The sequence below is a fragment of the Balaenoptera ricei genome, chromosome 20, assembly GCF_028023285.1.
Source record: "Balaenoptera ricei isolate mBalRic1 chromosome 20, mBalRic1.hap2, whole genome shotgun sequence".
In the NCBI taxonomy this organism is placed as follows: Eukaryota; Metazoa; Chordata; class Mammalia; order Artiodactyla; family Balaenopteridae; genus Balaenoptera; species Balaenoptera ricei.
The window spans coordinates 63622599-63649974 of record NC_082658.1 but is presented as its reverse complement, the minus strand read 5'-3'; the positions used below and the strand labels follow the sequence as shown (position 1 = coordinate 63649974).

At 60.6% G+C, this 27376-nt stretch overlaps 2 protein-coding genes across 7 annotated transcripts in view; one reads left to right on the top strand and one right to left on the bottom strand.

The window, feature by feature from the left end:
• The window catches only part of MPRIP (myosin phosphatase Rho interacting protein), a 127638-nt gene that overhangs the window by 93042 nt on the left and 7220 nt on the right, over positions 1–27376 (top strand). For 2 of the 6 annotated variants that reach the window (XM_059908736.1, XM_059908737.1), the window contains exons 8-18: positions 867–1008; positions 1835–1939; positions 3447–3503; positions 4545–4613; positions 6779–6868; positions 10884–10993; positions 13324–13882; positions 15446–15562; positions 24668–24815; positions 25484–25601; positions 26671–26830. In XM_059908736.1, the coding sequence (XP_059764719.1) occupies positions 867–1008; positions 1835–1939; positions 3447–3503; positions 4545–4613; positions 6779–6868; positions 10884–10993; positions 13324–13882; positions 15446–15562; positions 24668–24815; positions 25484–25601; positions 26671–26830 (1675 nt within the window). The other 4 variants (XM_059908735.1, XM_059908733.1, XM_059908738.1 and 1 more) reach the window with 3 other exon arrangements.
• Positions 23244–27376, bottom strand: part of FLCN (folliculin) — a 57263-nt gene continuing 53130 nt past the window's right edge. The window contains exon 13 of the mRNA XM_059908742.1: positions 23244–23436. Coding sequence (XP_059764725.1) covers positions 23370–23436 — 67 coding nt within the window. The 3' untranslated portion in view covers positions 23244–23369. The remainder of the gene's footprint in view (positions 23437–27376) is intronic.

Sequence of the window (27376 nt, the reverse complement as noted above, 5' to 3'; positions counted from 1 at the left end):
CCCCATGCGGCCGCTCGCGACTCCTCACTGGTCGCGCTCCTCAGTGATCACCTCGGGTTTTTGCTTCTTTAATTCTTTGGATAATTTTGATTTACCATGATTTGATTTTTACAAGCAGTCCTTTTCTGTTTATTCATTCTCCAGCCTTATTTTCTTTCAGGTCTTGCCCCTCTCCACCTCCTCCTGCTGTGTCGCTGTGTGACGTTACTCGCCCCTCCTCCGCCTGCTTCGCTCCCATCTCAGCTCCGTCTCCAGCCGTAGATGGCCTGACGATGCCGCCCACCCTTTCACACGAAATCAACTTGCTTTGTTTTTAATTTGGGTTTTGATTCTTTTTACTGTTGGCAGAAACAATGTTAATTCGTGGGTCTTTTTCTTGCTAAATTTTGGATGCCCTGGGGTGGGGGCCGCATCAGATCTGCTGAGGAGTGTGATGAGGACGGGCGTGCCCTCCGAGGTGCTGGCTGCCTTCTGATCCGTCTGGCTCCGGAGAGGGTGCCGAGCGCTGAGCGTGTGACTGCCGAGTTTGTTAGCACAACAGAGCGTGCGGGGACTCCAGTGTGGGGGCTGGGAGGCAGAGGGCAAGGAAGCGTCTGGCGGAAGGGAAGGGCCTTGCCCGTGAGCTGCTGCCAGCCCCCACACAGCCCCCCTCAGCGGAGGTGGGAGAGGGAGCAGGGGTGTCCGAGGCGAGCTGGCTGAGCGAGCGGTGTGCACTGCCGGGGCCCTGCGCGAGGGCAGCCCGGAAGCTGGGGTGAGCCAGGCGTGGGGTGTTGGCTGCGGGAGCCCCTCTGAGACTCCGGACCACATCCCCTCGGGCTCTGGGGGACCCTGTCTCCCACTCAGCCGCCTCATGCTCTCTCTTGCAGGAGGTCCCAGGTAATAGAGAAATTTGAGGCCTTGGACATCGAGAAGGCAGAGCACATGGAGACCAACGCGTCAGCCGGGCCCTCGCTGTCAGGCGACACTCGCCAGGGCCGGAGCGAGAAGAGGGCCTTCCCCCGGAAGCGGGTGAGCGTTCGGGCTCCGGGGCGGCAGCGAGGCCGAGCGGGGCGGCGGGGGCAAGGTCAGCACACGGCCCCCACACCCCCCGAGGCCCCACTCACACCTGGACGCTCCTCTGCCCGGCCTCCCGCTCGCATCTCCTCGTTGTCTCTCGGGTCTCTCATCTCCTTCCCCGCTGAGTGGACGTCTTGAGGGTGAGGCCTGTCTTCTGCGTCTTCCTCTCGGAGCTCCGTCCGTCTCTGCTGAAAGCTGCTCTCGTGAGCTTTTTTTTGGTCCCAGGTCGTAACCAGAGCCAGTCTCTTCCTCTCTGAGGCAGTCGGGCCGCGAGGCTGAATACTTTCCTTCCTCTCTTTCGGGCGGTGGCCACAGCCCCAGTTTCTCTCTGCTCAGTGCCCAAGGTGGATTCCGCTTCTGAAACCCACCTCTCCTGGGCCACCCGCCTCTCGTGGCCCCCCTGAGTCTGCCCTCCGTCTTCCTCCTGTTCTCTCTGGGCTCAGAGGGGCCCTAGTGCTCACTGTGCAGAGCCCAGCGTCTTCCCTCTGTGACCCCACGAGGCCGGGGGAGGAAGGGGGCCAGGAGAGCCAGGTGGCTGGTGCGTCTGCAAGAAAAGGCTGCTCTCCCACCAGGGCGGCTCGGCCCCAGCCGCGGGCAGCTGGAGGCGTGGGACTAGGAGTCTGGGCGCAGGTCCTGTCCGCACGGGCAGAGGTGCTGAGGGGGCCCAGACGGCAGAGCACCCGCTCCTCGTCCGGAACGTGGCCCCGCAGCCCGGCCCTCCCGCGGCTCCGGCTGCCCAGGGGCTGGCTGGTGCTGACGGGGCTGCTCTCTGCCACAGGACCTCCCCAGCGAAGCTCCTCTCCCGGACGCCTCGGCCTCCCCCCTGTCTCCACAGCGAAGAGCCAAGTCACTGGACAGGAGGTCCACGGAGCCCTCCCTGACGGTGAGCCCGGGCGCCCGCGCTCCGAGGCCTGCGGATGCCCTTCCTGCTGCTTCTGCCCCCTGGGCTCTTCGCTGCTGCTGCCTGTGCCTCCGCGCTGGCGTCCCTTCTGTGCACGGGCCCTCACGGCCGTGCGTGGGAAGCAGGTGCCGTGTTTCTGCCCTTTCTCTGGGCTGCGTGGGCATCCTGAGCTCTGAGGTCCCCAGCGGAGGAGGCCATCCGGCCGGAGCAGTGGAATTCTGGCTCCGGGGAATCAGGGCCACAGGACGAACCTCCGTTCTTCTTGTTTTGGGTGTTTGTTTCTGTGACATTTTGGAGTCGGAAACCCCCCCCTCTTGCTGGGCACTTGTCTTGTTCGTGGGGTCACCACGGAGGGAGCCCAGCCTTTGCTCCAGGGCATGGGAGCCGTGGCCATCGGGTGCAGGTAGGGAGTGGTCAGGCGGGTCGAGCGGGACCGTCGCTCCCTCGGAGAGCCCCGCGTGGCAAGCCAGCGTCCCAGGAGTGAGGACAGCCGCTCGTGTGGGCCCTTCTCTGCTCTGTCCTCGGCCTTCCGAGGAGCCTGGGGCTACTGCCGCCCCTCCCAGGCCTGGGGCCTCCAGCGGCAACCTGACTTGGAGCCGTGGGGCCAGGGCGGAGGCTTTCTTGCCTGGAGTCTGGGTTTTGCTCGCTGGTTTGGAGCAGAGGCTCCAGGACACGTGTGGCTCATGGGTGTCCCGCTACGTGGCATGTGTTCTCTTGAACCCTTCTCGGGTCCTTGGAATATAACAAGACGTCACAGCCCCGTTCTGGTCGTGATGGCTGTAGAAGAGCACATGGGCTGAGGGGAGCAGTGGGCCACGTCTCTTTTCACACTGGCCTGCCTGCGCCCCGATGTGTGACACAAGCCAGGCCCAGGGGGCTGCCTGCCTGCGGCCCTCAAGGTGCCCTCAGGCTGCTCCTCAGGCTCTGGCGTACAGGGGCCAGAGGGAACCGCAGGGACAGCGCCCTGTTCAGTGCCTGCGGTCCTGGTTCTGCTGCTTGTAGGCAAACGGAGACTCAGACTCATCTTGGCAGGTCCGTGACCTGAGGGTCTTGGCAGGCTTGCTGCTGCGTCTTGCTTCACACCGGGCGTGGCCTCTGCGCTCAGTCTTTCTGTGGCCTCTGCGAGAACTTCTCCGCTGTCCTTTCAGCCGTCGCTGCACATCTTCCCTCCACGCGAAACGCCGGGTGCCTCTGTCTGGGCCGTTCTTCTCTGCCTTCCGGGCGGCCCCACTGTGCTGCTCACGGGCTGCGGGGGCCGCGCCTGCTCCCCGTGCCCGGCCTCGCTCTCCTCGAGGACGCGCGTCCGGGGAGCAGCTCTGGCAGCCCCTGCCAGGGCGAGGGGCCACAGGGGCTCCTCTGGCAGGTGGATAAGCCCCTTTCCGGGGCCCCCTCGTCTGGGGAAGAGACACCTGCCTTCTCGGTCACCCTTTACCCAGAACCGGGACACTGCTGCTTTCCTCTCAGCTGCTCTTTTTTCTTCCTTCCTTAGCCCGACCTGCTGAACTTCAAGAAAGGCTGGCTGACCAGGCAGTATGAGGATGGCCAGGTGAGTGGCCAGAGCTGCTGTGGTCCCTGAGGCGCCGGGGAGCAGGCGTGAGGTTCAGCTGGCCTTGTCCCTGCGGGTGTGTGAGCGCCAGCCCTGTCCCCCGCCTCCAGCACACCCCCTCGTCTTGGGGACCAGGGTCGTGGCCGAGACCCCGTCTCCTCAGAACTGGGGGTGCAGTGGGGTGTGGAGGCCGCCGGCCTGCCCGCTGCCAGCGCAGGGACTGTTCTCCTGCTCCCGACGGGGTCTCAGCGTCAGGCCTGGGGACATGCTACAGCACTGGCTCCCCACCTGGTGACCTTTCCCAGAAGTTTCCTGAGAGCCCAGGCTTCCCCAGGACAGAAGGGCCTTCCGGTTGTGGGGTGGCACCCAGTGGCCAGGGTGCAGCCGCAGCCTTGCGGGGAGCAGTGGACTTGAGCAGGAAGATCGAGCCATTCGTGGCTGCTGGGGTGGAGGCCAGGCCTCCCAGGAGGCAGGAAGAGGAGCCTGCGGGTCCCACCGAGAGGCCTGTAGATTCCCCTCCCTGCTTCCTGAGCGACCGTGCCCGAACGCCCTCTTCTTCTCTCTCTTCCACATCAATCCCCTCGGCCCTGCCTGGAGACTCGAGCCCCTCCTTGCTCCTCACGGGGAAGATTTGGGAGTCCGGCTGGTTGGGTTGCTCCTGCCGGCGGCAGGTGGGCGCCCCTCTGGTTAGCCAGGGGGTGGCCGTGGCTTGCAGGTGGCCTCCTTTTGGCTCTGGGGGCCCAGCCGCCATCTGCAGCCTCTGGAGCTGCAGCCCCGCTCAGCAGCCACGCCTCTGCGGGCAGAGCACAGGCAGCCCGGGGCCCACGGCAGCTGTCCGCACCGCCTTGTCGCCGGGCAGAGGTTGTGCGCACGTGGCTGCCCACGGCCCGAGCGGAGTCCTGTGTGCGTCTGCCCCCAGCGGGAGGGGCCGCCTGCCCTCTGCGTTACCTGTGCCCATTGAGGTGCCCCAGGACCCTGGCTGTGGGGTGCCTCAGAGCGGGAAGTGTGCGAGTTGAGTCTTGGTTTTCCCTTCTCTTTCAGTGGAAGAAACACTGGTTTGTCCTTGCTGATCAAAGCCTGAGGTTCTACAGGGACTCGGTGGCTGAGGAGGTGAGTGTCTCAGCTCCGTTCCTCTGTAGGGACAGGGGAGGTCCAGGTGGCACTGCTGTTCCTGGGCCCAAGTCCCCTTCGGTTGGACGGGTGGCCCAGTCCAGATCTGCAGAGGAGTCTGACGTTCCCGGGGCTGGTTCCTGCTGGAGAGTGGGCTCTCCAGGCCCTGCTTTCGGCACCCGGGTACGGGGGTTTCAGTGGCTTCTCTTGTCTCTGTTCTTTGAAGAACACTGAAAGACGTCTTGTTTGAAAACTCAGGATGAGCAGTTTTGTGCTTTCTAGACGGAGATTTTGTGGTGAATTGAGTCTTTAAAGAACTGAACTAAATCTTGTCCCTTGTTTTCTGGACAAGGATGGGATGTGGCAGGTGAACTTGGCCAGCCTGGTTGAGAGTCCTGATTCCACGGTCGAACACCAAACAGAAGGGGCTCTGTTTTTCTTCACCTACAAAAAAATCATCTATTTTGAGCAATTTGGCAGTCTGTTTCTGCACCTTTTCCCTTGCATTCCACTCCAGAAATCCTTCAGATGTACTCCCACATGTGAAGAAAGAGATGTGTTCCGTGTTAGTGGTTCCTGCACTTCTATAACAGCAGGAGATCTGGAAGAACCTAAATGTCTAACACTAGGGGCTGGTTATATACCCTGACACTAAGTTCTGTCTGGACTGCAGTGGAAAGACGTTAGTGACACAAGGGCTGATGCAGAGCAGTGTGGGTGGTGGGTCTCTGGGGGAGCCTGGAGTCAGGGACCACAGGAGCATGGGTGTTTGGCTGTTCTCAGAGTGTGGTGTGTGGGCCCCTGGAGACCCGTTCAGGGATTCTTCTATAACAAAAATAGTGTCATAAAACCATGATGCCATTTACTTGTTCCGTTGTGTTGGCCTCTGCGCTGACGGGTGCCTCAGGCTGCTCAGGCTGCGGGCGCAGGTGGCTGGCCACCATGCATCCTTCACTGCCACACGCTGCGACGTTGCAGAAAGGGCCTTAACAGAACGGGAAGGGCACTGATTTTATCAAGTCCCAGACCTTGAATACCCACTTCGGTGATGTTCTGTGACGTGAAACGGGAGGTTGGCAGAGGTTGCTTCTGCTGCTTGCCCAGGTATGACGGCCGTCCCGTGGGGAGCCCTCGCCTGCTGTCTGCACTGCCTGCCCCGCCGGCCGCCTCTCCTCGTGGCCCACCGTCTCTGCGTGAATGTACGACGCACAAATGCTCACTCGGTTTGGGTGTTCGGCAGACGTTTTCTTAAAAATGAACCAAGTGAGCCTCTTCCTTCAAGGAAAACGACTGACAGAGTTGTTACCAGTGATTCAGTTTGAGCTTCCAAGCAAAACTGGAACTTTGGAAAACTTGCGTTCACCATCACTAACTTGACAGTCTCCCCCAAGCTTACACACTCTCCTGACTGAACAGGTGGTGATAATAACCAATGCAGTGTTTGCTCCTGTACAAGGAAACTCAGTATCTGGGGGCTCTTCCCGAGGACGAGACAGTGTCACCAGATCACGTGTGGGTGAAAGACCCCCTCAAGGAGCAGGGTGTAGAACCATGGGTTCTAATGCAGCAGAGGACAGAAAGCATCCCCTTCGCAGTTCACCTTCAAGAAACTACCACTTGTCAAAGGAGAACAGCCACAACTGTCTATTTGAAAAGACTGTTAAAATTCACTTCCCTTTTCCAACCCCGTATCTGTGTGAGGCCAGACCGTCTTCATATTCTTCAACCAAAAACATGTCAACAAACAGACTTGAGTGCAGAGACGGGTGTGAGAACCCAGCTGTCCTCGGAAGTTAAGCATTAAAGAGAGTTGCAAAAACCTCTTGCTGGTTTTTTTAAAATGATACTTTTTATTAAAAAATGAAATGGGTTTGTGTACTTTCATGCATAAATTCTTTTTTCAATTTTTTTTCTAATTTCTAATATGGCAAATATCATCAGTAGATACAACCCACATAAACAAAAGCTCTTTGGCACCCTCAATTTTTAAGAGTGTAAAGGAGGTTTGAGAACCACGGGCATGGGATGTCTTTGGCAGGATGTGTGGAAAATGGTGGTGTGGGTGCTTCTAGGTGGTGTGGGGTAGGCAGCGCCCTGCCTGTGAGCGTATGTACAGCTCACGGGGCACTGGCCTTTACTTTCTAAATCTCTCATTTTCTCCACAGGCGGCCGACTTGGATGGGGAGATCGACTTGTCTACATGTTACGATGTCACGGAGTACCCAGTGCAGAGAAACTATGGCTTCCAGATCCATGTGAGCCGGGTGGGGTTTGCAGGCAGGCTGAGTGCGAGGGTGGGGCCGTGGGCCTGACCGGCTGGCGCCTCATCCTGTCCCTTCCTCTGTCCTGGAGCTCCTCACCCCACCCCCAGTCTGTGGTCTCAGCAAAAATGAAGACATTAGCATCTTTCTCTCAAGGCTGTCTAAAAGCCTTTCTTTACCGAAGGTTCTTTCTTTTTCTCCCGTTTTTTAAACGCTGGAGTTCGGGCCAGTTGGAAGGATGTGGGATGTGGGAAGTTAGAGTGAAAGTGTTCAGTTCTTAACTCTCAGGGTGCTGGGTTTTTATGCACTTGCTCTGTCCTTCATTCATCCACTTACCCACTCACTGAACTCCTTTCTCCCCACAATCTTGTGAAGGACTCCAACGAGCAAGGCATTCCCCGTCCTCAAAAAAATAATCTGATTGGACAGATGAAACAGTCCTCACTGGACATTTCATCAAAGCTCGGGGTTCAAGGGCTGCTCAGAGGTAGCCGGGCTCGTGGTGAGGGCACCGGCCCCTGGCTACCGTGTCTGCCCTCACTCTGATGCCACCTGTAAGGTGCCCCAGACCACCCTCACATTTGATAATTTGCCAGAAGGACTCAAAGAACACAGGAAAACACCGTACTTAGGATTGTAGATTTATTTTAGCAGAGGGATACACATTGCTACCAGCCCAAGGAAGCAACGTGTGGCGAATTGGACTGAACAGGAGGGCCCTAAACGAAGCTCTTGTGTCCTTGGGGACGTGTTTCCCTCTTGGCGCTGACGTGTGATGACACACAGAGCTTCCAACATGGGAAGCTCGCCCAAGCTTCAGACCTGGTGCCAGGCCCAAGCCTCTGTGTCCAGAGTTTTTACAGAGGCTTCATAACTGATCAACTGAACTGTTGTCCACATGGTCAAATGCAAGTGCCAGCCCCCTCTCCCCCAGAGCCTGGCTGATGTCACATGGCCAGAGCCCCAGCCCTTCACTCCATGGCTGGTCTTTCTGGTCTGGCCAGCCCCACTGTGCATCACAAGGGCACAGGGCAAAGGCCAGACCTCTCTTTGGGGAAAGCTAATTCTTCCCCCATGAGAGCCTTAGGCGTGCGGTAGGAACCAAGTGGCCTGATAGCTGTCACACTGGGGCTCCCCGGCTGGGACTCCTGCAGCGTCGCCTTCTGACGTTTGGGCCCAGAGACTCAGCTGTATCTCTGGATTCAGCCTAGATGCAGCATGTGGCAATGACTAATATTAACCAAACTCAGAGGAGTGAGTTCAGATCTGAAGGCCAATGAATTGATTAAAAGGAAAAATCCAGCCCCCAGTCCACCAGGCTGCAGGGCATCTGTGGGGGCACCAAGTCATAGCTGAAGGTGGTGCCGATCTGATGGCCCGTGCTGCCCCACTGTGATGCCCTTCTGCCCCTCGTCCCTTTAGGAGGAAAAGACATGCTCAGTGAGCTAGACCTCTAGCCTCCTCTCTGCGGACAGATTTGGGGATGTTGCCAAGTTCTGGCATTGTGGGCCGCACGCTGATCTCCCCCTCCCCCCACCTCCCCATCTTTTTTTTTTTTTTTAATTTATTTTTGGTTGCGTTGCTGTGCGTGGACTTTCTCTAGTTGCGGTAAGCGGGCTTCTCATGGCAGTGGCATTTCTTGTTGCGGAGCACGGGCTCTAGGCGCGCGGGCTTCAGTAGTTGCGGCACGCAGGCTCAGTAGTTGTGGCGCACGGGCTTAGTTGCTCCGCGGCATGTGGGATCTTGCTGGACCAGGGCTTGAACCCGTGTTCCCTGCGTTGGCAGGCGGGTTTCTAACCACTGTGCCACCAGGGAAGCCCCTCACCTCCCCATCTTGAAGGGCAGACTTCTCTGTGCAGGGCATCCTGGGGGCATGAGTCCACTCCCATCACTGAGCAGGTTACATCATCATGTTCTAGGGTCACTTTCTGTGCAGTGAGGCCGTGACCTGGGACTCTCCTGGTCACAGATGGGGCGTTTCTGAGTCACCTGTGCTCCCTGGCTGATGTTGTCCACCAGCCTGACCCCTCGTCACTTTACCCTGGGTGGGGGGCAGTGAGCTTATGAGTTCTGGGGCTTTCTCATGAGCCCCGTGGACTGGGAGTTCTAAGTCGGGAGAGATGGAGCCCAGCACGGGAGGCCGGCTTCCTGGAGGGACTCGGCCTGGGTCACTAGGGAGCTTTAGGATCTCGAGGGACAAAGCTGTCCCTGGCCTGGCCACCAGACCTGGTGGCACCTACCAGGGGGCTGAGTGTAGAAGCCGGTGGGGTGGTATGGGGGAGCCCTGAGTGCTGAGTTGACAGTCAGCCTTGCCCTGAGTTGTGGAAAGCGCCGGAACGTGGAAGCAGCTGAGCGTCTGTGAGACGCATCTGGTGGGGCAGCAGGGGCGGGAGGCCAGGTGTCTGGCAAGTGCGGGGCGCCCGGGAGAGGGAGGGGCAGGGTCGAGGGCTGGAGACCCAGAGCGCGGCGAGCCGTGTGCGGGAGTTGGTGGAGCCTGCAGGGTCCGGGCCCGTGGTGCATTTGAGGCCGAGATGGGCCCTCTGAGACCGGTAGACCAGCAGCCAGCGTGTGGGCCTGGGGCCGGGAGAGAGCTCGTGGCAGGTGAGAGCTGAGGTTGTGGGAGAAGGTGGCCGAGGTCACACTCCATAAACGGCACACCGGGAGCAGGAGGCGGCCGCGGGGCCAGCACCTCAGGGAGCCCGGAGGCCACGCCCCCACCATCGGCCTGCGCTGGGGGGAACCGGAGGGGGAGAGGAGTGGAGACGTGGGTGGTGGGCTGTGGTCTAGATGGGGCGTCAGGCGGGGTCTGGGGTGGGCCGAGGTCACCCCGGGCTGTGCTTTGCTCTGCAGCACCCTGACGCCCTCTTGGTTTCGGCCCCTGGCCGTGCCAGCTCCCGTCCCAAACTCGTCTTGCTAATGGTGTCTCCCCATCAGCTTTTGCTGACGTCTCGTGGCTCCGTTTATGAGTAGCCTGAGCAGCTTGAGGAGTTCTGAGCCCCTCACTTCTGTAAGGCAGGAGCCCCTGCGCTCAGAGGCAGGGGAGAGGACTCTGTGCAGCCACCGCCCGCATCCCCCCCCCCCCCCCCTCAGCTCTGCTGGAGCCGGTGGGCCGCTCAGGGCCACTCGTTACCCGCTGCCCGTGCCGCCCCCTCCTGTGATGTCCTTCGTCTTGACTGGCATCCCACCAACGCACCCAAGTTGGGGGGGTGGTCCAGGGATTGTCCTTGAGGTGCCCCCCGCAAGCCTGTCCGTGCTGCACTGTGCACGCCACCTCCTCCTCCTCTCCGAAGCCCCCTCTCATCACCTGAACGACCAGCCCGGCCACCCAGCAGGTCTCCCTGCCCCTCCTCAGCCCAACAGACACGGCCCCCATCGGGCCCCAGCCACTGCTCAGCCTCGTGCCTGCCACTGCTGCCCCCGGCCACCCTGTGAGCCTGTTGTGCGTGGTTGCACGCCCCAGGCCCACTCCCTCCACCTGGGCCACGCACCCCTTCCCCGTCCACCTGCCCACCCTCCCTAGCGCCCCCATGCCCCGGCCCCTTCCCGCTGCTCCCCGCACACACGTTCTCCTTCCTTCCAGTCTGCGAGCTCCTTAAAGAACAGGGAGTGTCAGTAAAGGCCTGCTGGGTGCCCTTTTTTTTTTTTTTTTTTTTTTTTACATTTTCAATCTTTGAAAACCTTTAATAATGTACATGTTCTCTAAGGCTGGCCCTCTTGCTCCCTCAGCTCCTTCTGGCTTGAAGGCCTCACCCTGGTGCCCACATTATGTTAGAGAAGGCATTAGTTGGGAGCACGCATCAGCTGCAGTTGGGGAAAAACTGGCCCGGGTTAGCCACTGCCATGACAGTGTTCGCGGCTTTGCTCTCTCCTTTGCCCTCCAGCTCTGTTCATCCCGAGTGGGGCACATACCACACTCCTGGGACAGCCACCTGGCCGCCGGCCTCCCTGCGGGGCCTTTTTCACGGGTGGGGAGGTGCCGGTCACTGCTAACTCCTCGTCTTCTGTTTAGACAAAGGAGGGCGCCTTCACCCTCTCCGCTATGACGTCTGGAATCCGGCGGAATTGGATCCAGACCATCATGAAGCACGTCCACCCGATCTCTGCCCCAGACGTGACAAGGTGAGCCGGTAGGGTGCCCGAGGGGGCCCAGCACGGCCTTGCCCCCGTCCTTCAGTCCGCTGCCCACTCACTCTCCACTTGGCCTCCTGGGTTTTCTGCCTCAGGTTACCCTTCCCCCTCAGGCCTGGCCAGCGGGAGAAGCTCCCCAGGGCCCGGGCACTGAGCCACGGCTGGGTGAGGGCGGCTCCGGATGCCGCATTCACAGGCCACCTTAGCATTGCCTTTTTTTGATCCTTCTTCCTCACTCCTGAATCTGTTGGATTTTTGTGCAGCTGTGACAAAGCTCTCTTTGCAGCTCTTGGTGCTGGAGGCCAAGTTGGGAAACTGTTCCCCGTGTCAACATCCATGCTTCATAAACCTTGTGATTCGCCCCACGCCTTCCTCCTCCTGCCCTGATGGTTAGAAACCCGAAGTTTTCATTTTACAAAAAGCAGAGAAGCTCCCTGTGTGTGGCTGGTGCTGTGACGTCGAGAACTCTGCCCCCCTGACCCTCACGGCTTCGGCACCTTCGCCGGTTCTGAGAGCCTCTTGCTTGCGATTTTCGGTCCGGTCATTTAAATGTTTCTTGAGTGACTCTCTTGTGTTGGAGGCTGCGCCCAGGGGGCGACCCTGGTGCCCACGGAGTGCTCCTTGGCCTAGGGCGGCCTCACACCTTGGTCAAGTCCTGGCCTCCTTGCTAGTGACCTGCACCTCTTTGAACAAGAAGGCAGGAAGGGACCCTAAATGGAGGACTCTTCTCTCTAGTCCTTCCGTCCTGTGTTGTCTGTTCGATTGTTTGTTCATTCCTTCATTTACTGCACGAACAGAATACTTGGTTGTTCCTGAGTCTCTACGACCAGGAGCAGAGACCAAAGCTCTTTCCGGGCACTTTGAGGAGGCCGCGTGCGGTGGGTCGGGGCCCGGCTGGGGTTCGTCAGCCTTGGGGTGTCGCAGGTGTGTGTCTCTGGCCTCAGAAAGGGCAGGAAGGACGCGCTCAGGCAACACATGGCTTGGGAGAGGCGCCTGCCCTCCTTGTTGGGGCCGCGGCCCACGGGGACAGCATCCTCCTGACGAGCAGTGTACTCCAGGGTCAGCCGCCTCACAGCCGGGGTGCTTGCCTCACCCAGTTTGTTCTGTGTGGGCTTTTATCCTTGGAGGAAAAGATGGATTTTTTTAGTGCAACAAGGCCACGTCCCAGGAAAGTTATTGGAAGCGGGTACAGGCGTCAGAAGTGTGGGTTCGAGCTGCACGCCGCGGCCCCCCCAAGTCTGGTGGGGAGTCGCAGGGGCTTCCTCTCCTGGGGATAGTGGCGGGCCCAGCTTCTTATGTCATCCTAATGGCTTATGCAGTCGGAGGCCTGGGCCAGCTCTCGGTTCAGTGGCGTTATTGAAAAGGTCCGTTCTGGAGAAGCTGTGTGCAAGCGTGTGGTCTTGGCCTGGACGCTCCCGGGGCCGCCTCCCGGGACGGGGAGGAGGCCTCTTCTGCAGGCTCCCTTCTCTTCGGCCGCCATTGAAGCCCAGGTGCTCCCGGAGCCCCCGGGGCCCAGCCCTCGCCGCGCTGCGGGGCTTCCCACCCCGTGCTGAGGGCTTGGGGCAGGGTCGCAGGCTCTGCCCTTGGAGCCCGGAGACCTCTGCCTCGGACAGCCACGACCAGTGCCCTGCAGCACCCTGCCCGGGGACCTCCACTGTGGGGCAGGTGGGGGGAGGCGCATCCGGCTGCCGGGGTGGCGGAGGTGCCCTCGAGTGTCCTGCTTCCTGCTCACCTCTGCCCCGGGTGGGCCGCCAAGTCCTCTCAAGTCCTGTCCAGTGAGCCCCTGCCTGGTGCCGGCTCGTGGGCGCCACCTGGGCCATCGAGCTCACGGGCCCACAGGTGGTCCCAGGGCCATCACTCTGATCCGTCTGTCACGCCAGCCACCCAGAGTGGTTTTTTAAAACACAGACTTGACCGTGTTACTTACCTGCTTATTAAAAAAAACCCATGAGCCTTTCGAGGGAAGCGGTTGTTGGTCTCGCTTGTTCCGTCACCGCCGGCCCAGTGCCTGGGTGCCGTGGGGTCTACCTCCCACGTGGCCTTGTGTGCGTGTGACCGTGCCCGGCGCAGCCTGATGGGGCTCTCGGCCCCCCACTGTCATCCTGCGGGAAACCTCTGGGCCGTTGTCTGCGGCTCCTTTTCTGCCGTCACCACTCGGTGCCACTTGGGCTTCCCTCCACAGACGTGTCAGTGGGTGAAGGCAGAGTCTCCCCCTTCCCTGCGGGAGCCACAGCCGCATAGAAAAAGGCGTGTGGTGACAGCAGGGGGCTGGGCCCTGCCGCCGGGGGGCCCCGCCTGACCAGCTGTCTCCCCCGCCCCAGCTCGCTGCCGCAGGGCAAAGACCGGAGCAGCTCCCCCTCGGAGACGAGGCTGCGGGAGAAGCAGGACGGGGAGCCCGGGGAGCCAGACCCCGAGCAGAAGCGGAGCCGGGCCCGTGAGCGCAGGCGGGAGGGCCGCTCCAAGACCTTCGACTGGGCCGAGTTCCGCCCCATCCAGCAGGCCCTGGCCCAGGAGAGAGCCGGCGCCCCGGGGCCTGCCACCCCCCGGCCCGAGGCGGAGCCCGGCGAGCTGGAGAGGGAGCGTGCGCGGCGGCGGGAGGAACGGCGCAAGCGCTTTGGGGCGGTGGACGCGGCCGACGGGCCCAGCATCGACGACACGGCCCTGCGCATGGAGGTCGACCGGGGCCCGGGGCTGCCCGCGACCGCTGACCCCAGGACCCAGAACGTGCACGTGGAGATCGAGCAGCGGTGGCATCAGGTGGAGACCACCCCCCTCCGGGAGGAGAAGCAAGTGCCCATCGCCCCCCTGCACTTGTCCTCCTCCGAGGATGGAAGCGACCGACTGTCCACTCCCGAGCTGACCTCTGTGCTGGAGAAGGAGGTAATGGCCGGGCGACACAGGCGGGGCAGCTCCGTGCCGCCACCTTTCCCGGCACCCAGGGGCTTGCAGGCCCTCAGGCAGACAGACACGCGACAGCCCCCCTCCCCCCTCCCCGCCGAGTGCAGTGCAGGCCTGAGGCATGCTGGGGTGGGGGGTGGCAGGGAGGGCACCGGGCCCTTCCGGAGACCAGAGGAGTGGCGCTGACATTGAGAGCCAGAGGTGCCAGAGATGAGGCGGGTGGGCTGCAGGCCAGGTGGGGCCTCGTCTGCCCTGCTTCAGCCACGCACTAGAGGCTTTGGGCGGAAGAGGCACGTGAACAGAGTTAGCTTTCCGTCTGCACTAGGCAGCCCTGTGACCCTCAGGGAGACCTGACGGGTGCCGGGCAGGCAGCAGGAGGCAGAGCTCGTTCTAGGTACTGGGGGGGCAGGACGGGCCTGGCTGGTGAGCCTGGCATGAGCCTCCTCCAGATACAGAGGTGGGTGAGCCGGTCCCTGCATTTGTAACGTGACATTTTCCTTCATGAGGAAAGTACCCAGAAATCAAGTCTGCAAAAGCTGGGCCGTGGATTTGTAAGTCTGAACAGAGGTTCCACGGCCAAGGAGGTGGAGTTACACCTGCCTTTCAGGAGTTCTCAAGGATGCGATTCACGTGTGCGCTTGACTTCAGCGGCTAACTAAATCACAGATTGGCCACTTTGGCCTGCCTTCACTTCTCATCCTCTTCTTATTTGGTTAGATTCACGAGGCTGACGTTTATCACTAACATCAACACTTGGATTTTTTTCCATTTTCTACGCCTATTAATACAGTAATAGAGGCAAGATGGAGGAAAGTAACAGTTCAAACTTAACGTTGCTCTAAACAGCCAAAACGGGCCTGCAAGTCAGCAGGCCTCACACTGGACCCTGAGTTTGTTTCAGACAGCAAGGTCTGAAAACCAAGGTCCCCATTGCCGGTCAGCACAGTCTGCTGCACACCCAGCTCTCCCTGCTTACCACGGCCCAGCAGCTGGGGGCACGTAGGTAACGTTCCGGAAAGGGGCAGATGGGTGACGGCTGGGTTCACAGCCATTGACAGCAAGAGTGTGAAGCAGCTCAATTCTTGAGGAGCCCTTCTCACAAACAGAATTTTATATGGAATCCATCGTATCCAACTGGTCAAACAGGGTTTCCCCAGAAGCCAAGGTAGATAGAGCCTGGCGCGAGGACTGCCCTGGGGCAGCACGGGCGTGTTTGGCCACGCTGAGGACACCCAAAGGACCCAGTGGGCAGTCTTCCCTCTGACAGGGGCACAAAGTCCTCATTTCCTGGTGGGGTCTACGCCTGGTGGATCCTCAAGCAGGTGTGGAGCTTATGTGGGTGCCCAGGTCGATTCACAGCTTGAGCTGGAACCTTGGTTGAAGACCCAACGAGCACATCCACCCAGGTGTGGCCGCCGGCAAGGCCCTCGGAGGCGCCCCTGAGCTCCAGCCCAGCTGGAATCGGGCACAGCACCGGGCGCCTGTGCTGCGCTGCCGCTCCTGTACCGCCATTTTGCTTAAAAACGTGTGTCTTTTTGTCAACAGTTGGAGCAGAGCCAGAAGGAGGCCTCAGACCTTCTAGAGCAGAACCGGCTGCTGCAGGACCAGCTGAGGGTGGCTCTGGGCCGGGAGCAGAGCGCCCGGGAGGGCTATGTGCTGCAGGTAGGGCTGAGGGGCCGCCACGGCCCTCCAGGCGCCCTCGGGCTTCAGTGTGCAGGACCCAGGCAGGCTAGGAACGTGCAAAACTGAGCGCCAGGCCTCTGGACTCCTGTGCCACTGGAGCGGGCTCCCTGGGCCGTGGGCTGCCTGGGTCTCCTCCTTGTGCAACAAGTTGGAGGATCTGCCTGAGCCCTCTACGTCGAAGGGTGTTTTAGATGTTTTCAGTAGTAGTCTTTCTCTTTGGCTCCCAACGAGTCCAATATATGTTTATTATCAATATCACATGTTTGCACGTTGTTTCTTTTTTACAATGGCAGCATTAGTCCCATTTTACAAATTTAAGAACTTGAGTAACAGCCACATGCCTCCTTATGACCAAGCGCGTGGCAGAGCTAGAACTGGTTCCCTGCCCCTGACTGTGTCTGTACCACACCTACAGGGCAGCCTGGGACTGTCACCACTAGCCTGGTGGCCCCACTTCTTACTTCCTGCCTAGGCTGAAGTTTGAGGGGGAAACATGGCCGCCCAGCCCTGAGCCAACCTGCCCAGTGGCGTGGAGGGGAGGGAGGGCAGCAGTCTTGAGTACTGAGCTGAGAGGCCAAACCTAGCGTCTCCCTGCAGAGGCCTCTGTGCCAGAGTGCCGCCCCCAGGCAGCAGCGGGCATGCCACAGGCATCTTGCCAGGCAGGAGGTCACCTGGATGGAGCAGGCCGGTGTGAGCCAACTCTTCTGCAGCGTTTCAGGCCCTGCTCTAGTTCTGGGGTATAAAGCAACACTTTCCTGCCCTCTCAGCCAGTGTGCAGTGGGGAGAGGTGATTGACAGATGAGTGCCAGGGGAAAGCAAGGCAGGGCGATGGGACGGAGAACTCGAGCTCTTGGCCAAGGCTGAAGGCACAGCATTCAAGTCAGGGTCCTGCACTGACCAGAACCCGGTGCCCCCTCCCCTGCAGCATCAGCCTCCTTGCCTGTGTAGACCTAGACTTCGTCCCTGAGGGCTCTTCCGACTCTAAAGGACCCAGAATCTCTGTGATAAGTTTTTGCATCAGCATTTCCAGACTGCAGCACACTGGCTTCCTTGGTCCAAGTGGATCTTCTGGGCAGAGTCTGCCCTCCTGCCTCTCTCCATGCCCTTTTTGTGGCACGTTTCTTCTGCCTTCCTTTCCCCCCCAGCTTTGGCCATGACCCTGGGCACCCCGTGTCCCCTGGACCCTCCTCCTTAGCCCTTCAACCATAGTTGTCGCCATGCCCAGTTCAGACTCTGAGGTACCGGAACCTGGTGATGGGGGGCACCCCTCTTTCCTGCATGTCTCACTCCGGGGCTTTCTGAGTCATTTGTGCAGACCCCGCAGGTTTGGGAAGCATCTTTTTAAACCCTGGTTGGGCCACCATCCTACACGCACTCATTTCACACCAGGTGGTAAAGATCCTGGCAGCAGAGTTTGAACATTGCTACCCTGTCCCGTGTCTGACCCGGACGATTGCATGAGCCCGCACTGAAGCCCGTCTGTCAGCTGACACGTTAACACCTCCCCGCCAGGTCAAAGGACAGTTTACTTTTAACCTCCCTACGTGCTTTGGAAATTCTTATAATCGAAAGTCTGAATGAGCAAGGGGCTTTGGGGTTAAGGGTGAGAAGGGTCAGCAGCTGGGGGTGGGCTCCGCGCTGACGGCCGGGAGGAGGAGCTGGCAGGGCGTGGACGTGGAGTGTCTGACTTAACGTAACTGAGTGTCACATCTGTGGCTTCCCCACCAGCACACCTGGAGGGAGCCACAGGCAGGCCAGTGCTTAGGCTGAGCTATTCTCACTCCTTTCACGTTCTTGTTTTTTCCTGCGTTAATTAGTTCTGTCTACTCTGCATGCCTTCTAGTTTGGGGAGTTTTCTTTCAATTGTGTTTTATTTTCTGCATGCTTCACTTTCTTATTTTGAATGCCACAAAGGTTTGTTTGTTTTGTTAACTCTCATATTTTACTCCATGGTTTGCGTTTTCCCCTTCGTTTTGTCTTCTTGCAGGTAGAGATTAGTTCTTCCTGTTACTGTAGAGGACGGGCTCCACCTCCCACAGGAAAATGTTTCGGATGTCACCTCGCTGACATCCGCCAGCGGTGCCTCCCTTCCTTCTCCCCTGTCCCAGAAGGAAGTGGCATCGTCACCGGTCCTGCGCTTTGGCGGGGTTTGTGGTCTGGAGCTGTGTGCCTTTTGTTTTGCAAAACAAACAAACGGACGCTTTGCTCTGCTCCTGCCCGTCCCTCTTGCTGGAGTCTCTTGTCCCTCAGTCTTCATTTTGCTTATCAGTGTGCTCCATTATTCAGTTTTGTTTGGTTTATTTCTCCTAGAAGCTATTCGGTTAGAGCTGTTTTGATGTTAATGTCCATGTTTTCTGTTTACCTGGAAGCAGCTACTTACCAAAAAAAAAAATGAGACGATTTGTTAGTTGTTTTTCTTTTTTTTAAATGAAAAATAATTGTGCAGAGGATAAAAGGCAGAGCCACCAAGGAGCCTTTCTGTGGTTGACCCTGGCCAGAGGTGTGACACTCAGAACTGGGAGGCCGAGTGTTACTAACCCGTATTTCATCGGTTTTTTTAAGACTGAAGTGGCCACCTCCCCGTCCGGCGCCTGGCAGAGGCTCCACAGAGTCAACCAGGATCTGCACGGCGAGCTGGAGGCCCAGTGCCAGCGCCAGGAGCTCATCACGCGGCAGATCCAGGCCCTGAAGCGCAGCTACGGGGAGGCCAAGGACGCGATCCGGCACCACGAGGCCGAGATCCGGAGCCTCCAGGCGCGGCTTGGCAATGCCGCCGCCGAGCTCACCATCAAGGAGCAGGCGCTGGCCAAGCTCCAGGGCGAGCTGAAGCTGGAGAAGGACAAGGTCCGCGAGCAGCTGGAGGAGCGGCAGCACAGCGAAGCCGCGCTCAGCGCCCAGCTGCGCGCCAGCGAGCGGAAGCTCCAGAGCGCGGAGGCCCTGCTGCTGGGGAGGACGCAGGAGCTGCGGGACCTGCAGAGGCAGCAGGCGCTGCAGCGGGACCGCCAGAAGGAGGTGCAGCGGCTGCAGGAGCGCATCGCCGACCTCAGCCAGCAGCTCAGCGCCAGCGAGCGGGCCCAGAGGCTGATGGAGGAGAAGCTGCAGCGGAACTACGAGCTGCTGCTGGGGAGCTGTGAGCGGGAGAAGCGGCAGCTTCTGCAGAGCCTGAAGGAGGCGGAGGACAGGGCCAGCGCCTTCGAGGACCGGCTCCAGGACCACGAGCAGCAGATGGAGGTCCTGCAGAAGGAGAAGCTGAGCGCCAAGTCCGAGGGCAGCGAGGCAGTGCGCCGGCTGGAGGAGCAGCTGGAGAGGAAGGAGGCCAGCATCCAGAAGCTGGCCGAGCACGTCCAGAGCCTCCGAGACGAGCGGGACCTGATCCGGCAGCGCTTCCAAGAGCTGATGGGCCGCGTCACCTCGTCCGACGGGGACGTGGCTGCGCTGCAGGAGCAGCTGAAGGGGAGGGAGGCCGACTACCAGAGCCTGGAGCGCTCCTACGGGAGGGTGGCCAGCCAGCTCCAGGGCGCGCACGCGCGGCTCCGGGAGAAGGAGGAGGAGCTGAGGCGCGTCCAGGACGCGCACGCGCAGGCGCTCGAGGGGAAAGAGCGGGATCTCCAGGACGTGCTGGTGAAGACGGCTGCCTTGGGGAGCAGCTCAGAGGAAACAGAAGTGAAGCCCCAGGCAAAGGAAGAGATCGTAAGGCAGTTTGCCAGGGAGTCCTCGGAGGACGCCGAGGAGCCACGGAGCTCCTTGGAAGAAGCCGAGGAGGAGGACGGCGCCGCACGTTCGGGCCCGCAGCTCCAGGCTGCCGGCGCACCTCCGGGGGCTGCCCTGGGGGAGGGGCACAGGGACAGCAGCCCCAGGAGAGAAGAGAGCCCAGTGCCCCCAAGGTCGGAAGCGTCCGACAGGGAGGGGCACCTGCAGAGCACCTCAAAACCCGACCAGGGAGCACCCGGCCTTAAGAGGCAAAGAATCCGGTTCTCCACAATCCAGTGCCAAAAGTACACCCACCCTGACGGGTCTGAGAGGACCTGGGCCAGCAGCACATCCTCTGACACCAGTCAGGACCGCTCGCCCTCGGAGGAAAGCATGTCGTCGGAGGCCACCCCCGGCTCGCTCCCAGCGACCAGCGACTCGGACACCTACCTTTCCATCATCCACTCCCTGGAGACCAAGCTCTACGTCACCGAGGAGAAGCTCAAAGACGTGACGGTGAAGCTGGAGAGCCAGCAGGGCCAGAGCCAGGAGGCCCTGCTGGCTCTGCACCAACAGTGGGCTGGCACCGAGGCGCAGCTGCGCGAGCAGCTCCGTGCCAGCCTGCTCCAGGTCGCCGCGCTGGCCTCCCAGCTGGAGCAGGAGAGACAGGCGAGGGCGGAGGTGGTTGAGAACCACGTCGAGGAGCTCGGTGACTTCCAGGCGAAAAACAGCCAGGCCCTGGCTTGCCTGGAAAGCTGCCGAGAACAGCTGCGGTCTCTGCCGGGTGACGCAGGGGCGGGGCTCCTGGCCGGCCTGGAGAGCTTGCTGGTCGGCGCCATCCAGGCCCTGTGTCACCAGCCGGCTCCCCCAGGGGAGGCGGGCTTCTTGGGGGAAGAGAAGGCGGCCTCACGGCAGCCAGCACCCCTGCCGGAGCCAAGCGAGCAGGAACAGCTCCAGCTCCTTTCTGATCAGATAGCCCTGGAGGCCACGCTGATAGGCCAGATAGCAGACTCGCTGAGGAACGCAAGCTCGGATGTCTCGCACGTGCTCCTCGAAGTCTCTCAGTCCGGAAAGTGGCCGCTGGAGTCCGAAAGTGCCGTGGCCTGTCCTGGGGCCCCAGTGGATGCCTGGGCCAAGAAGGTGCTGGTGGATGGAGAGTTCTGGAGCCAGGTCGAGTCCCTGAGCCGGCACCTGGAGACGCTGGGCGGAGAGGCAGCCAGTGCCTCGGGAGGTGGGCAGCCGAGCGCCCCGCCAGCCCCGGTCCCCGCCCTGGCCGACGCCACGTGGGTCAGGGCGGAGCTCAGCCTCGCCGTGCATTCGGTGAGGGGGTCCCTCCACCGCAGGCTGCAGAGCATCCAGGAGACCCTCCAGGGCACACAGGCAGCCCTGCAGCAGCACAAGCGCATGCTGGGGGAGATCCTAGGGGCCTACCAGACACCCGACTTCGAGAGAGTGATGCTGCAGGTCTCGGAAACCCTCCAGCTTCCAGCAGGTGCCGGAGACGGTGTCCAGGTGTCCTGGACTGGGAGCCCGCCGGAAGAAGTACCGAGTCATCAGGACCCAGCTGGCTCGCCGGCTCTCTGTCCCTTGTCCAGCCAGAGCTCTGGGGCCTTGGTTGCTATTCAGGAAGAGCTCGCCCTGCAGCTTAAAGATAAGGCCAGTCTGTTGGGAGAGATCTCTGCCACTTTAACCTCACTTCTGTCTGTGGAGGCAGCGCGAGACTGTCAGAAGCTTCTCCAGGCATCCCGGCATCTCTCCCGTAGCGCTTGCCTGGGAGGCCTCGGCCAGTATTCTTCCTTGTTAGTTCAGGATGCGATTATTCAGGCTCAGGTGTGTTACACAGCCTGCAGGATCCGGCTGGAGTATGAAAAGGAGCTCCGGGGCTACAGGGAGTCCTGGTCGGGCAGTGGGGCCTCCTGTCAGGGGCAGGAGCAAGCGGTGGGGGCCCTGAGGGAGGAGTACGAGGAGCTTCTCCGCAAGCAGAAGAGCGAATACCTGGAGGTGATCGCCGCCATTGAACGGGAGAACGCGGAGCTCAAGACCAAGGTCGCCCAGCTCGACCAGCAGCAGAGGCGTCCGGAAGAGGGGCAGCGTGAGCGCGGCGAGAGCCTGGCTGCCCCACGAGGGTGGTCTGAGGAGCGGGAGGTCAGCTGCACAGGGGAGCGGCTGAGCCGGGCGGAGGGTGCGCCGCAGGCTGTGCGCGGCAGCGTCCTGAGCTGGCTGGATGCTGTGGCCGGGGACAGGCAGGACCTGGAGAGGCAGCCTGGGGGCCAGGTGCAGACCCTGGAGGACAAGTTCCAGCTCAAGATCAGGGAGCTGCAGGCCATCCACGAGGAGGAGCTGCGGGCCCTGCAGCAGCACTACTCTCAGACGCTGCGGTGCCTGCAGGAGACCCTGCACCACTACCGGGGGCGGCCCCCTGCCGCCCCACCAGCCCACGGACCCCCGTCCCCCAGCCGGCCAGCTGAGGCGGGGGCCGACTCCGTGATGGGGCTGAAGGAGCGCGTCCAGGAGTTGGAGGCCCAGGTGGACGTCCTGCGGGAAGCGCTGGAGCACAAGGACCTGGCGGGTGGCGCGGCCTCACTGCGGGAAGAGCGCCAGAGGGACTTTGAGAGCCTCAAGGTTTCGAAGCAGAGCGGTCGGGGGGCGTCCAGTGCAGGCGGAGCTGGGACGCGGTTCTTGGCTCCAAGTCAGCGAACAGCAGCAGGAGCTGATGGGCTGCTCCCCGCCGACCTCCCACTGGCGGCGGTGGGGTCCCAGCAGGGCCTGGCGAGGCAGGGTGGTGGGGAAGCTCCCCCTGCCCCCATCTCCAGCTGTGCAGACCTGGACCTGGGGAGGGTCCTCGCCTTCCAGCTGTCCCCGGAGAGCAGAGTGGGGCTTCCCAAAGGCTAGAATGTTTGCAGTGGGGTGTTGAGGGCCACTCCCGCCCCAGTTCTGTGGGGACAGACGTCTGGTGGGAACCCTGCGTGGGAACAGCTGCTCTTACAGGGAGCACAGCCTTATTTGCTCCAGGGGTTTTGAGAAGTGACCTTCCCACCACACCCCCACCCCGTTTCACACCCACCTTGGTAGACAGGATTCCCAGGCCCTGGCGCATCAAGGTGACGTTTCAGGCCCTGGGGCGTCGGGCTGTGTGGCGCCATCAAGGCAGCCTGGGCTCTGGGCCTCGTCCTCTCGGGCTTCTCGCCACCCCTTGAGCTGCATCCAGTAGACGCCAGGCTCCTCCCGTGCCCTCAGTCCCCAGCCCCGTCCTCCAGCTGTGAGCCGGCACTGCGTCCAGTACTGAGGGCGGCCTGGCGCTGCTGCGACAAGCAGGCGGGCCATTAGTACCTGCCAGGCCATTTCCACTGCTCTTTTCCCAAGTCAGTCCAAACCTTTTGAAGGCTATTCTGGATCCCAAGGAAGCTTCAAGGGCTGTTGGAAAGTGCCGCACGGTCCCCGTGCGGCCAGCGCATGCCAGTGCCACATTGAAAGTAACTTCCCGGCCGCTTCCCACAACACCCAGCGCGTCTGCGCAGCAGGCAACTTAGACAAGGCCCAGACTGGCCCTCACGCCCATCGGCACGCACCTGGGAGGAAGGAAAGCCCTGTGCCGACACTGGGGGCAGGCTCTGCCCCGGCGGTGATGCAGGCTGGGGCTTGGATGCTGCCTGCTGTGGGCGGCATCCTCTGTCCTGTGCCTATTCTTGTTGGGCCCTGTGAGACACGCAGAAATTACAACCAAACCGCGCTCTCGGGGCCCGGCTGACAGCTGTTACTTGTGCAGATTTTTGCCCAGGTCAGGGAGACTGGGGTCTTGGCCTGAGGGCCCCTCTTCTGACAGCTGAAGGCTGGTGCTTTTTCTCATGACTCTGCACAGTGGTTGCCGAGGAACTTTGATCGATCCCAGGGATTACTGGCTTAAAAATTAGATTAATCGTTTTTTAAACACATATACTCTCCAAGGAAGCAGCCAGTCTTTAAAGACACCTTAGTGTTTCTGTAGGAAGAATTTTGACCCTTATCTTTATTCTAAAGCCCTCAAATCAAACTAAGACCTCGCAGCTATGTGTTAACCAAGAGTCCACGTTGAACCACAGCGTGCGAGAGGGCAGCGCTAGGACCCTCCAGTGTCCTGGGGTGTGAGGGCAGTGAGAGGAGACAGCAGCTTCCAGGTGCAGCCCCTGCAAGAAGAAACGCCCAGTGAGTGGCGGATAGCACTTAAGACCACTTCCCCAGTGAAGCAAATCTGTCGCAGGGAAGTCCAGACTCTGACCGTGAGTTTGAAAAATACTGACTGGAGAGTCTCAGAAGGGCCTCTCAGTCACCGTGGGGGCTGAGACAGAGGTGCCTGTACACGGAGGCTGGATTTCTTGGTACCCTTTCTTGATCCATGTGCAAGTACAGGATTGGGAGGGGGATCCCACCCATACTTGGATTTGGAATTAACATGGCCACATTCTTCAAGTTTTTAAGGATCAGTGAAAGGCGCGATCCCTGCCTTGAAACGGATGTTGCAAGGGATTTAGACAAGAAATGTGCCTCCACGCACAAAACAGCCCCTCATACCCACCCCATCGACGAGACCAACTCTGATAAGCCAGGCCTGTGTTACTACACAGTGAGGGTGTGTGGGGTGGTCTGAGCCCTTCTTGGGTCATGCCTGTGTCCTTCCCCACACCCATGTCTAGGCCAAACACCACGCCAGGCTGCAGCAAGGCACAGACAGGTTTGGAGAGCGGCTCTTCCATCGTGGGTCTTGGTACAGTTAGCAGAGGCACTCGTTAATTAGTGCCCCCTCTTTGTACTCCTTCCGAAGGAAAAGGGAAAGTCGTACACCCTAACCTAATTTCCTCAGTGGACGCCTGAGAGATTCAGTGACCCGGTGAGGGCGGCCAGCTGGGCAGTGGCAGGGCTGGGCCCCCTGGCTCCGTGCACTGGGCTACCCACTACCCGTCACTCACAGGATGGCCTTGGCTCCCTGCAGCTGACAAAGACATTACTGTTCATGACTGTGCTTGATGCCCAGTGTGTGACGGTGCTGAGCGCGTCTGGCTGTGAAACTCAGACCGGACGCGGCCAGCCTCTGCCCGTTCACTCTGTCCTCCCCCCTCCTGTCGGTCCATAAAGGTCCAGGATTGGCTATTTTAAATTCCACTGCGGCCTTTTCCTGCCCACGATACCAACTCTTTCTACAGAGAAATGGGATTCACAACAACCACAGAAATCAGGCACCCTTATCTGAGTGCTCTGGGAGCATAAAACACGCCGGAGCAGAGTGAGTCTCCAGACAGCTGGCGCGGTGCTCAGCTCGGGAGAGCACCTTCTCTGTGCCAGGAGCCTGGAGGGCAGGGCTGAGGTCTGTTCAGTAAATAGCAGAAGAAAAGTCAGTAAAGCCTCTTGTGCACCTTGCAGGCCACGTGCGAGCGAGGGTTTGCAGCCATGGAAGAAACACACCAGAAGAAGATCGAAGACCTGCAGAGGCAGCACCAGCGGGAACTGGAGAAACTGCGGGAGGAGAAAGACCGCCTCCTGGCTGAGGAGACCGCGGCCACCATCTCAGGTGGGAGCCGCTAACCCCGGGGACGGGCAGCGGGGTGTTCCTGAGCTGAACGCACAGCTCTGAGCAGTGACTGGCCTTCTCACTGCCTTTCGGCTGAGATTGAACCCTCGTTACCCACGAGAGTTCTTTGACAATTCCCTTGGGGGAAAGGCTGGTTTGAGGAGCCCTTTGAGAGCTCGAGAGCCCCGCGCCAGCACTCCTGCTTTCCGTGGCCGCCGGCACACCTGGTGCCCGTGAGGGGCTGCCCTGGTCTCATCAGCCTGTCTGCTGGCACTTCTCTGGCAGCGGACGCCTCTGCCTGCGGCCCTTGGTCCGTCAGAGCCCAGAGCGTCCAGACTGAGCCCTGGGCCGTTGGCCTGTGTCCCCTCCATTCATGTAACTATCCTGCGGTGCTTTTGATTTTGGCACTAAGGAAACAGGCCAGCCTGAAAGCCTGCTTGTCTTACAAACTCATACTTGGATTTAACACTGACATTTATTGAATCAGTTTGGTTTTCTGTTAACGTCAAGGAAAAAACACACCTGCATCCCTTTCGCGGGGGAGTTCCCCGGGAATCCTCCCGGCCCAGCTGCCCATGGGCTGGCATTAGCAGTGGGGGGACGTCCCGCCTTCCTGTCGGTCTCACCTCCCAAGCCCGTGGGTGCTGACGGCCACGTCCTGTCCACAGCCATCGAAGCCATGAAGAATGCCCACCGTGAGGAGATGGAACGGGAGCTGGAGAAGAGCCAGCGGTCCCAAATCAGCAGTGTCAACGCAGACATCGAGGCCCTGCGGCGGCAGTACCTGTGAGTCAGCGGAGGTGGCCCTTGGGGGCCGGGCCGGAGGGAAGTCCTTCGGGGGCGGGGCGGCACCTTCCCTGTAAGAGCCACAGAGACTCGGGTCCCCAGGGTGGCGCGGGTGGAGGCCCGTGGGCGCTGAGGCTGCTCAGAGCCGCTGCTCTCATGGCCCAAGTGGGCTCCTGTTACGGAGTCAGACAGAAACCAGTTACTAAAACGTAAAGAATAAGACGTGGCAGAGGAGATTTTATAAGTACTGTCGGATCTTCAGGGCCGACCTCAGAGGCTACCCCAGATTCCTTCTGTCCCTCAGCTGCTGCTGCTTCAGGAGTTCGTGGGGAGGGCACGCGGTGTAGCGTGTGACACAGATGCTCTGTGGCAGAAGTGGCCACGACCCCTACATTTTTAAGAAGTGCGTGCGCCAGTTCTCTTTGCAGAGGCAAGGGAATGGGGAGCGTTCACCAGCACGGCCACTCTTCAGTTTTGCCCTCAGTGGAACTCGTGCCACTGGGAGCCCCTCGACTGGCTGCCGCGGGGGCCGTGCAGAGCCAGCCTTCACGGGGCTCCGCAGCGCACAGCATCAGGGTCTCCCCTCTCCCAGGCTCCCGTGCAGTGCGGTCAGGGCGCAGGTGGGGGGGCAGGCGGCCGGGAGCAGCTCACCTCGGCTGGAGGGGCTGTCGGTTCCACATCCGCCCTTCTCAAGTCCAGCGTGGCCGAGAACGATGACACGAGGCTTTGCTTTTCTGAACGTGGATCGAGTTGGCACAGCTACTGCTAGAAACGGTCCCAGGTCTGACCTCTGTCTGACACAGCGTGTTTTGGGGTGCGTGGGTGAGGCCTCTCCTGACCCGGGGAGAGGAGTTCCGCCAGTGGGGGCTGTTCGACTGCTGGTAAGAGGACAGGGACGGAGCCGCCGAGCTGCACGGCCACTCGAGACCACAAGGTGCAGGGCTCTGCTCGCGGTCGCTCCGCTGTGTGGGTCTCGGCGTCCTTCAGGCTTCACGAAGGCGACCCTGAGCTTCTTAGAGGCCTGGGCCCCGGGGCGAGGGCAGAGGAGTGAGCAGTGCCCTCTCCCCAGGGAGGAGCTGCAGTCTGTGCAGCGCGAGCTGGAGGTCCTCTCTGAGCAGTACTCGCAGAAGTGCCTGGAGAACGCCCACCTGGCCCAGGCGCTGGAGGCCGAGCGGCAGGCCCTGCGGCAGTGCCAGCGCGAGAACCAGGAGCTCAACGCCCACAACCAGGTGCGCCGCCCTGGGGCCCCAATCTGCAGGCGTCTCCCGACGTCTGGCGTCACCGGGGTGTGGGCAGGAGCCCCCTGCAGCTGCTGGCGCTGAGCCCTCCCGCTCCGCAGCCGGCTGCCGGCCTCGGGGTCTGGAGGCTCTGAGATGTCTGTGCCTCCTCCCTTGTTGCTGGGCGGCACGGGTCCAGGTCTCCCGTCCCCACGGCTGGGACCGTGTTTAAACACCTCCCAGTCGAGACCATACGCTGCTCACATTTGATTCTGTCAGATTATTCTCTTAAAATGTGCCTGCTCCTTAGAAAACTGGGGTACGTTTAAAATCCTGGCTAATGGAACAGCTCAAGGTAGGTCTAGTTTGAAAAAAGCTTCTCTGTGGGTACAAGACCACTCGTCCTCCCCCGGCACTGAGGAGACAGCCACGTTGGCCTGGCCCAGGCTCGAGGCCTCTGTGGGCCCACAGCTGCCCGTATGGGGGGGACACTCCGGCAGGACTGGTTCTGCTTGGTCACTGCGGTGGCCTAAGACGACTACCTGCTAGCTGGAAAGA